Source organism: Erigeron canadensis, chromosome 2 (assembly GCF_010389155.1).
Source record: "Erigeron canadensis isolate Cc75 chromosome 2, C_canadensis_v1, whole genome shotgun sequence".
NCBI lineage: Eukaryota > Viridiplantae > Streptophyta > Magnoliopsida > Asterales > Asteraceae > Erigeron > Erigeron canadensis.
This window is the reverse complement of record NC_057762.1, coordinates 9,247,269-9,257,287: the sequence shown is the minus strand read 5'-3', so window position 1 is coordinate 9,257,287 and position 10,019 is coordinate 9,247,269. Positions and strand designations below refer to the sequence as shown.

The window sequence follows — 10,019 nt, the reverse complement described above, 5'->3', positions numbered from 1 at the left end:
TTTAAGTTAATAAAAACTTAAAAAGATATCCGTAATAACGCACCACTCGTAAATCCCTCGTTTGATGTTCGTGAATACAAATTGCCATAGGTAACCCAAGCCTATCATGTATTTTCATTCCAAAAATAACTCCTTGGGCTAAACCAAAATTTGAATATTCCTCTCATGGGTAAGAACTGGATACCTCGTTGCCGAGTCATTGCAACATACTAAATTAGTAAATTTTAACTTTTTTTTTTTTAACAGCAGTGGTGACTAGACTCAGCGGTATGCCTCTACGTCATTCGGTAGAGATCGACCACGTCACTAACACAGTCAATCCGAGGGCATGACTGGCGGTGGAAGTCTCACTACCGTTCTGCTAGAAAAAAAACCCCATGCTCCACCTCATTGACAAAGACTTCCTAATAAGTCTTTCAAAGGTTTTGAATTCGTGACCAACATTTGGCTAAAAGACATTTTTCTTTTGTTATATTTTTAGTTTGTACATTTTTTCAAAGTTAATTTCGCTAGAAACTTCGTGACGCAATTCGAAAACGGAAGGTTTAACATACGTTGTCTTAACCGGCGCTATAGAGCTCCATCGAAGTAAAAATGCTTATTTCAAATACCTGATGGAGGAAAATCCATATTAATCCGCCTATAAAGCTGAAGTTGAGGATTATGGATAAACTAAATTTTTAATTGTATAAAATTGTTTGACAAACAAATTAAAATATAAAATAAAAAAATTGTAAAAATTACATATCTATTTTTCTGATTAGAAAAAACATTAGAAAATAAACAAAGCTAATAAAAATACCATTTACATTAACAAAACGAGCATAATATCCGTGTGCGTTGTGACGAAATTTTATAACCATTTTTTTGGATGAATACATTGGTTACAGAGTGTGATTTCATGACAGTAAAATTGCGATTTTATTTGTGTGTCATTTTGTTTTAAGAATGACAATTGCTATGAGGGTACATTAACAAAACGAGCTTAATTTTTTAATTCAATTTTTTTTTATAAAGGGTTAAAAATAAAGATAAAGATAAAGTTAGACGTATTAACACTCGGTACTATAATAAATTCAGGAGTTTTTATTTGGACTTAAAAAAAAGGGACGTCAATGGCATCATCAACAAATATTAACAGATCGAAACTATAATAATAAACATCAAAAACCCTGATCTGGAAATGAATGGCAAGAGCGTTATTGATGTTAAACCACCTCCTCCTTCGGTCCACTAAAACCCCATTAAACCCTAATAACAATAATTATTATTTCACAAAATCCCATTTACATTCTTCAAATTCTCAAAATCCATTTTTCTCAATAAAAGATAAAATCTTAAACCTAATACAAATATGTCAAAACCCAAGTCAATTTCACCAGATCCACACTCACTTTATCACTTCAGGATTCTTTCAAAATCCATCATTGGCTGGCAGACTATTGAAACTTTCTTTGAATTTTTGTCATTTTAATTATACACTTTTTATATTTAAATGTATTCATTTTCCTGATACTTTTTGTGTAAATACTGTTATTAAAGGTTATGGTAATGGGAATGAGGCTGTTAGGTTTTATTATGAAATGCTTGGAAATGATGGGGTTTTGTTTAAGCCGAATTGTTTTACGTTTTCGTGTTTGATTAGTTCGTGTACGAAAACGGGGGGTTTGGGGTTAGGGAAAGAGTGTCATGGCCAAGCTGTGAAGTTTGGTGTTGATAGGAGTTTGTTTGTTGAGAATGCTTTGATTCATATGTATGGTTGTTTTGGCGAAAATGAAGTTGCGTGGAAGGTGTTTGATGAAATGTCTGTGAGAGATTTAGTGTCGTGGAACTCGATGGTTGATGGGTATGTTAAGGTTGGTGAGATGGGGTTTGCGCATAACTTGTTTGATGAAATGCCGGAGAGAAATGTGGTGTCGTGGAATGCTTTGATGAAGGGTTATTTGGATTGGAAGAATCCTGGAATGGTTTTGAAGTTGTTTAGGAAGATGGTTGAGGAAGGTGTGAGAGGGAATGATACGACGGTTGTCAGTGTGGTTACTGCGTGTGGCAGGTCACTTAGGTTGAAAGAAGGAAGGTCTGTTCATGATTTTGTTGTTCGGATGTGGAAGGATGCGAGTCTGATTATTGGTACGGTTTTTATTGATATGTATAGTAGATGTGGGAGATCAGATATTGCTCAGGTTATATTTGATGGAATGTTGGTCAAGAATTTGGTTTGCTGGAATACTATGATTACGGGGCATTCTATACATGGAAACCCAAAACACGGCCTTCGTTTGTTTCATAAGATGTTAAAAGTTGATTTAATTCCAGACGAAGTGACTTATGTAGGTGTATTATGTGCCTGTGCACGGTTAGGCTTGTTGCCAGAAGGTAAAAACCACTTTCTTGAAATGACTAAGGTTTTCAATCTGAAACCTAATTTTGCACATTATTGGTGTATGGCTAATATTTTTGCTAGCCATGGTTTAGTCAACGATGCAGTTGAATTCTTGAAGACTATGCCAGTTGACATAAATATGTCACCCCAGTCATCATTTTGGGCTGGTTTACTAGGATCATGTCGTTTTCAAGGTGACATGGCCGTAGGAGAGCAAATTGCAAAAGCTCTGATTGAGGAAGATCCATTGAATCATAGGTTTTATGTGCTGCTTTATACAATCTATGCAGTAGCAGGGCGGTGGGATGATGTAACTTGGATGAAGTGTATGATGAAGGAGAGAGGGGTTAGTGTACCAGGATTTAGTCTTGTAGAGTTGACAGAAATAGTTAACAGTCTTGAAGTCAGGGATAAATGGGAAGATAGAATATCTAGGCTCCATGAACATGGATAATTTGGGGTTGTTCGGTTAGTCTTTTTTTCTTTTTCTGTGATTTTTTAGTCACAAAGACACATGTAATATGAAACGGTGTGACTTATGTTGAATCATGCACCTTTTGGCCCAACTAGAACATCTAACTGGTGTATGCATTAAATGGGACATGACAGGGCTGGAACTGATGTGTCAGCTTGATGAAGCTTTTAGACAATTTTTGCAGTCTCGTTTAGGTATTATGTCATATACACGTTTGAAGATTCAAAAGTTTATTTACATACACGAAGTTGTAAATTTAAAGGCCCAATGGTTTGAGTTTGTAATGTGTCATCTAGAAAAAATGTAGCTGGTTTTTGCTTGCACCGCAGAATATGAATAACAACCCATTGTTGACACAGTGATATAGCTTTTGATCGTATTTATCGAGGATTACTTTTTATATGTGTATGCATGCAACCCTGTTTTTGAGCAAGGCAGTGTAATAAATATGCCACCTTTTTAAACTCATTGTTTTGCAGCTTCAGAAAGGGAGAGTAAACAGCTGAGAAAGTTGATTGTTCAGGCACGCTTATCTTCTATTTGAAAAACCAGTAGTTCTGTCCAAAGCACATTTAATTTAAGGACGCGAAGAGTGTTCTGCATAAGCGTCATGTTGATAGGTGATGTTTAGCCATGCAATGTTTGAATCCATCAAGCGAAAGGTTGGTATGTCAAGAGCGACATGACCAGCTCAAGTTTAACACTTTAACATTTCTAACTTCGTTTTTCTCAAATACAAACTTGCTAACCACCATTGGCAAGTGATAGAATAGAGAACACTTTTATCCAAATAGAGCAAGTTTACTACAACAAAATAGATTATGTAAAAGGAAAAAGATTGCCAAGAATCGTAAGTTCTAATATCATTCTAGGATTCCATGTATTGCTGGGAAGGAGGCCTTGTTTGTGTCTTCTGAATACCTGCAAGTGTTGATAATAAGGATATGCAACCCGCATTGATAACATAATGTGATCATTTTTGACCAAAATATAGAAGACTAGCCTGGCATAGTTTACTTGGAAGGCTAAAACCCTTTGCTACACTTGGTAGTCATATCTTGTAGAGTTGGCAATTTGGATCCTTTTACGTATGAATGGTTTTATTGGATTATATTTTATCTCCAGTGGGTCAAATGGGTTATATTCTGCCAAAGTCTCTGTTAATGCATATAGTCTTTTAAGTTGCTTTATTATAGACTTCAGATTTAAATCATGTTTTGTAATAACATAGTTTTTTGGCAAACATATTTATCACATTATTTATGTATATAAACATACAAACTGTACCCAAAATAAAGTGTTTGCACTTTGCCGGTCATTCGAACCCAACTTGAACCGCATTGATTCGGACAAAAGAATCATCCTTTTTGACCCGCTTCCCAACCCATCCGACCCGTCTATTTGTACCACCTCTCGTGTCTAGTATAACTTGAAGCAATAGATACTACATACCATGGATTCTCCGTGTCTCGATTTCTCGCAGTTCTTGGACTAGGGCACAACAACTGCAACAAAGATGCAACAAAAAATCTCCGCAACACCCTCCCTGGGAACATAACAGACACAAGTTATACTGCAGGTATTATCAAAACTATTAGTAGCAGTCTTTTTCAAAGCTGATTTTTCAGTTGCAGGAATCTTCGGTTTTGACATCTTAATGCAAAAAGCAGAATGAGAATTTTGTTTAGAAACATATTTTATGGAAACTAGATTGATGCAGGGCATGAAAAGACAAGCATAACCTTTGGGCGTTCGTTTTGATTTTTTGACAGATCATTACCCTGATGTTTAATTTATTCCGAAGCTTCCTCCTGATGCAACAAGTATAGCAACAGCATGAAACTATTAGGGAGTAAGCCATTATCTCGTTGCAGACATCTACAGAAGCTGTCACATACACCAGTTTTCATGTAAGTTTGAATTATAGGAAGTAATAAAATACACTGTCTGCATAACATCCTTCATCAAAAGACAACAAAAAGCTGTGATGATATGTTAGGAGTTATCATTTTCCTTACATATCTATTCGATCAATTTAAGGTCTGTCTAATCGCAAACGGTTGATACAAAATATAGTTAATGCGGGAAAGCGTGGAATTGATCAAATTTTGAAAGTCACCTCTAAGTACATTCAATGCCTACAACCTCCTAAACCGTTTATCTTTGAAAATTTAGATTGTTATTGTGACTTGTTAATTTGTTATATCTAAAGCTGCACGACTATATATCTTTATGAAAAGAGGTTGCAGAACACATAGGAAATTAGGAACATATGAGTCTCGAAATTCATTATAAACGGTAACAGCTATGTGCCTATGCATTTCTACTAGTTTAGGGGCATAGTGTTAATGTATTATGTTGTTTGCATTCTCCATATCCCAGGTACTATCTAATCAGTATATAATCGATGTGGACTCTGGATAGCATTTACTTTTTTTATTTAGAGGTTGGGATTTGAATGGTTTGAATACCGGTTCTATATTTTCGTGTTTGGGTTAATTGTGGTATAACTGTTTGACTATACACTGGTGCAATGATGTATTTCGTCTATATGCCTGGTTTTCTTTTAATAAATAAGCTGTCAGGTATGGGAAATGTACTTCTATGGTTGTTTAAGTAGACAAGTAGTAGGCCCTTCAAAGTTCATGGGAGTGGTAATAGACATAAGGGCTTTGTAAAACTACAGAGGCAGTACATACATTTCTAATTGCAGTTCATATATATTAGCAAAAAGTTGTGTTCAAAATGAATAGTATCTTACTTGTTTCCATATTTGTTGCTATTGTAGCAATCTTTGAGAGGGTTCCACATGGAAAGAAGAAGGTTTTTAAGCCTGCACAAACTCATAATGTATTTAGAGGCACATGACATGACTATAGCTTTTAGATAGTAGCTTATAGGTAAGAAAAAATTCATTTGGAATTTTGGAATTATTGGCAAAGAATGCCAGTGGTATGACAGACGAATGGAAAATGGTTTATAAAAATATGTAGTAGTAAGTATAGGTTTGTAGATAGTTTAACTTATTAGACGTTGGTATGGCAATTTCGACTTATTTAGTTGTGAACAAGTCAATTTGGCTAGTGTATAATCTCTAATGGGTTAAATGGGTAAAATGAACTTGGATATAATCATGTAAATCCGATATTTTACCCACTAGTTACTTTCAGAACCGAAAAGTTATATCGACCAAACTCATTTACCCTGTTACCCAACCCATCTAACCCGAACCATTTTATTCCACTGTTGCTTAAAAGTTGAAGCAGAGTAGCTGTGAATGCTTTGATGTCATCCAGATGATAAACAGATCAAATAAAAAGGTTATACTGCAAGTCATACACATAATGGGCTCGGAACAACAGCCAAGTATACCAAAATGCCATTCTTCACGCTGATAGGGTCTTCTAGAGGGAAGCAAATCTTGTCTGGATGTAGCTGAAATGCTTCTGCAATAACATATAAATCTCTTACTATATACTTACGAAAATTAATATCTTCACAAAGATGCAACTTTTAGATCAATATGTGTCCCTGCAGTATTTTCCTTTATACTCTATCAATTCTGTTTAAGTAATACAAACTATGGATCACCTTGGAGCTGAATAGACAACTATTTGTAGATCGTTGTTTTCAAGTTCTTGGTTGCTGCTGTCATACGAATAGTAAGGCACAGCGTACTCGAATTGAGGATTTGAGGCAAAAACTTCAGAAGTGGAAGTGCTTCTGCAATAACATATAAATTTCTCATTTTAAACATCAGAATGTTCACTTAATCAAAATGATTCTACTTGTAGATCTGTTTGTGTCCCTAGCCGGGTAGCCTATAGTATTCAAGAAACTTTAGATCAAGAAACTTTAGATCACCTTGGAGCTGAATAAGCAACTATTTGTAGATTGTTGTTGGTTTCAAGTTTTTGGTTGCTGCTGTCATACGAATAGTATGGCACAGTGTACTCGAATTGAGGATTTGAGGCAAAAACTTCAGAAGTGGAAGTGCTTCTGCAATAACATAAATTTCTCATTTTAAGCATCAGAATGTTAATATCTTCACAATGATTCTACTTTTAGATCTGTTTGTGTCCCTAGTCGGCTAGCCTATAGTATTTTCTTTTTTACTGTATCGAATATATTCAAGAAACTTTAGATCACCTTGGAGCTGAATAAGCAACTATTTGTAGATCGTTGTTGTTTTCATGTTCTTGGTTGCTGCTGTCATACGAATGGTAAGGCACAACATTCTCAAATTGAGGATTTGAGGCAAAAACTTCTGTGATATCCATCAGATTTTGAATGAGTTCACATTGGTCAACATCCAAGTATGATTGTGAATGTTGTATTTCAGAATGAAGCTTTTCATTTTCGATCTTGATAACTTCATTAAACGGCATGTCTGGATAGCTATAAGAAAATGAGTTCCTCAAAACAGCAGCATAAGTATTCGAGGGATCAGGGTTCATTATAACTTCTTGCACCTTTAGGTCTTCATCATCTAATGTGTATTCGTGCCGATCCGTTTCAATATATTCCAATCTTTCCTGCTTAATTTTTTCATTATTACAAGGGTAAAATGGATACGGAATTAAAAGAAAAACAATACAGTTCAAGCCCTTTGTGCATTTGTAGTCATATGCCCGTAGGCTCCATGATTAAAAAGGTACATGGTTTATATACGATGACGGGTTTCTAATATAAATACCATGAACGAAGTCAAAAACTATGAAGTCAGATAAAAAAAAAAAGAAAGTAACTAATCCAGAAATACAAAGAGAAGAGAATCAGGTTTCCACAATTATACCTTGACTCGAGAATTATCCACAAGTGAGATGAGTGGGATAATCTTCAAGTAACGATCTATCTCATCTTGAGCCTTTTTGAATTGGTAAACAAGGGTCCATCCCATGGCAAGCAGATACAAATAGCTCCGGTCTTGACAACTATTTACCAAAACGAAAGACCTCCTCAATGCGTCCTCAAGTTGCTCCAAAGGTTCACGCGTCTCTTTATACTTCTTAAGCTCACTAATTTGTAGCTGTTCTAATAGATTCCCAATCAACCTCAAATGCATAGCAAATTGTCTGCAGTTCTTTTTATGTAAACGAGCGGTGGTAGCAGCATTTACAATCATTCCTATTAGCCTTACTGCATCAAAACCCGTTAGTTGGGCTACATTTGCAATCTCTCCCAGGTGATCCCATGCCGTCATAGCCATGTTGAACCTCCTTTATTAAAGTCCCTTTTTCGGTTGGTGTAGTGAATCAACTTATGGAAACAAAGAGATCAAATTTTGCAAATTCGGTTTCTTCATCTTTAAGATGGAATTTTAGCTGGTTTTAGAAAAATGATATCATATCAGTCCTAATATCTGTCAATGTTATCTCTATCTTGTCTACTATTGGAGAGGGGCTGGATGTCTCTTTAGTCCATGCTCTACGTCTCTTTCTTTTCCTTTCCGTACACATAATACAATGCAAGATACATGTGTAAACTTGCCTAGCCTATACCAAGTTTTGCCCATTTTTATTTGATTCTTACTGATTCAAACGTAAGTTTTTGGAAATTAAATGATATATATGAATGTCTAAACTATTATTACGTATAAAAAACAAATTTAAATATTATAATATCGTTATGTTAATCAAACAAAATGTATACACCGAGACTAAAGTCTAATTCTTTATCCATAGATGATTTTCTAAAACCAAATAAGTAGCGGAATAATGAACTATTCCAATCAAGGCATCTACTTATAAAAGATCGAAATTGTCATCTATCATGAATAAGCTAGTAATCTCTTCTTCTTTATTTGCTTTTTTTTTTTTTTTAATTTTTTTTTTTTTTTTTTTTTTTAATTCAACATTTATGGGTAACAAGATGTATGTATATGTAATATGTGTATGTATTTAAATTGGTTTGAGAAGAGAGGAAGTTAAAACAACCATAACCTTTTGTTGTGTTAGGTTCATTAGATGCTATCTAACTTCCACTTTACTCCTGCCAGCGAGTACATTACACCAAACTCTTTCCAGACTTTGGATTCTAAATCCTTTTCAAACACTTTTGGATTTTTGCTATCATTAAAAAGTTTTGACAAGTGAATATACAAGGGTTTAATTACAATTACAGCTATTAAAACTTAAAAGTGATAGTTGTTTTTGATACGAAGGTGCATTATGTTTTATAAGTCAATAAAAAATATGTAATTCCAACCAGCCAATAAGTTATTGGTTTAGTAGTGCAAAAAAAAGTTGAGAGACTTTACCCTCTTGTAAGTCCCAAGTTCAAATTTGAACATTGACATTATATTACTAAGTAGTAATAACCAATATTTATCGTTAAAATAAACGTTATAACCTTTTTGATGAAAGAAGTGGATGTAAATAGTAGTCTTTTTGTCTCCATCTACATTTTCAGTATAAATAAAACATATGTCATTATTTGATAAAAGCTTGAGGTTATTTGGGTGGTAATGCTTCTCCCCACATGGGAAAGGTCTCTGGTTTGAGTCCCCCCACCCTACCATTGACCTTTTTATTTTTGTTACCTTTAAAAGTTACATAATGTTCCCTGTTGTTTTGGAAGATGCTTACTGTAGCTCTTTAACTTCTTTGTTATTTCTTTTTAAACCCTAAAACTTTAAAATTCATGGAATCATATATGTTTTGTAATATTTATTTTATTAACATTTTGTTTTTTTTTTCTAATTTTAATTTTTAATTAATTTTGTTTCTCTTATTTTAACATTTTCTATTTTGTAATTTTTATATTTTTTAACAATTTTTTGTTTTCTATAAAAATTTTTTTCTGAAGTTTTGTTTTTAAATTTTACTTTTGGGGTTTTTTCAAATTTTTTTTTTTTTTTGTAATAGTACGATATTTAACATTTTGTTTTCTATAAAAAAATATTCTAAATATTATGTTATATTGTTTAGCAAAATTTTGATATTTATTTGTTTTATATATATTTAGTTGATTTTTTTTTTTGTTTTCTATTGACTTTTGAGTTTATTTTATCAACATTTTTTCTTCCTCATCGTTTTGAGTGACATAAACTTGATAGTGTATTAGTACATTGTCACTTGCCATACCATGTAAAAAGGCCGCAAGCATACTAATATTAAACAAACATATGGTCTGAAATGAACTAACAACGTTTGTATATAT

The 10,019-nt window shown here is 33.8% G+C and overlaps 2 protein-coding genes across 4 annotated transcripts; one reads left to right on the top strand and one right to left on the bottom strand.

Moving 5' to 3' along the window:
* Nucleotides 1-1,124: 1,124 nt before the first annotated feature.
* LOC122588488 (pentatricopeptide repeat-containing protein At3g51320) lies at nt 1,125-6,614 on the top strand. 2 transcript variants are annotated; one of them, XR_006322165.1, is made up of 5 exons: nt 1,125-2,851; nt 3,338-3,520; nt 4,342-4,437; nt 4,631-4,768; nt 6,116-6,614. XR_006322165.1 is itself a non-coding variant. In XM_043760618.1 (1 exon), the coding sequence occupies exon 1, from the start codon at nt 1,188-1,190 to the stop codon at nt 2,835-2,837; it is 1,650 nt and encodes a 549-aa protein (XP_043616553.1). In that variant the 5' UTR covers nt 1,125-1,187; the 3' UTR covers nt 2,838-2,949. The 2 variants fall into 2 exon arrangements, 1 of the variants encoding a protein (XP_043616553.1); XM_043760618.1 differs by lacking the exons at nt 3,338-3,520; nt 4,342-4,437; nt 4,631-4,768; nt 6,116-6,614 and having other exon boundaries at nt 1,125-2,949.
* On the bottom strand, nt 3,570-8,186 carry LOC122588489 (protein MID1-COMPLEMENTING ACTIVITY 1-like). Of its 2 annotated transcripts, none has more exons than XM_043760619.1 (9): nt 7,654-8,186; nt 7,008-7,393; nt 6,723-6,857; nt 6,450-6,581; nt 6,198-6,304; nt 5,620-5,691; nt 4,639-4,745; nt 4,311-4,404; nt 3,570-3,779 (listed from the first exon to the last, which is right to left on the bottom strand). In XM_043760619.1, the coding sequence occupies exons 1-9, from the start codon at nt 8,065-8,067 to the stop codon at nt 3,727-3,729; spliced, it is 1,500 nt and encodes a 499-aa protein (XP_043616554.1). In that variant the 5' UTR covers nt 8,068-8,186; the 3' UTR covers nt 3,570-3,726. The 2 variants fall into 2 exon arrangements, with proteins under 2 accessions (XP_043616554.1, XP_043616555.1); XM_043760620.1 differs by having other exon boundaries at nt 6,231-6,304.
* Between the last annotated feature and the right edge of the window lie 1,833 nt (nt 8,187-10,019).

What these genes read in the sequence shown, in the direction of transcription:
- LOC122588488 (XM_043760618.1), top strand. Translation starts at nt 1,188, where the DNA reads ATGGCAAGAGCGTTATTGATGTTAAACCACCTCCTCCTTCGGTCCACT.
- LOC122588489 (XM_043760619.1), bottom strand. Translation starts at nt 8,067, where the DNA reads ATGGCTATGACGGCATGGGATCACCTGGGAGAGATTGCAAATGTAGCC. An exon ending in GTTGCTTATTCAGCTCCAAG is followed by an intron (nt 6,858 to 7,007) that starts GTGATCTAAAGT and finishes ATGTTATTGCAG; the next exon opens with AAGCACTTCCACTTCTGAAG. An exon ending in AGCAACAAATATGGAAACAA is followed by an intron (nt 4,746 to 5,619) that starts GTAAGATACTAT and finishes TGTATGTGACAG; the next exon opens with CTTCTGTAGATGTCTGCAAC.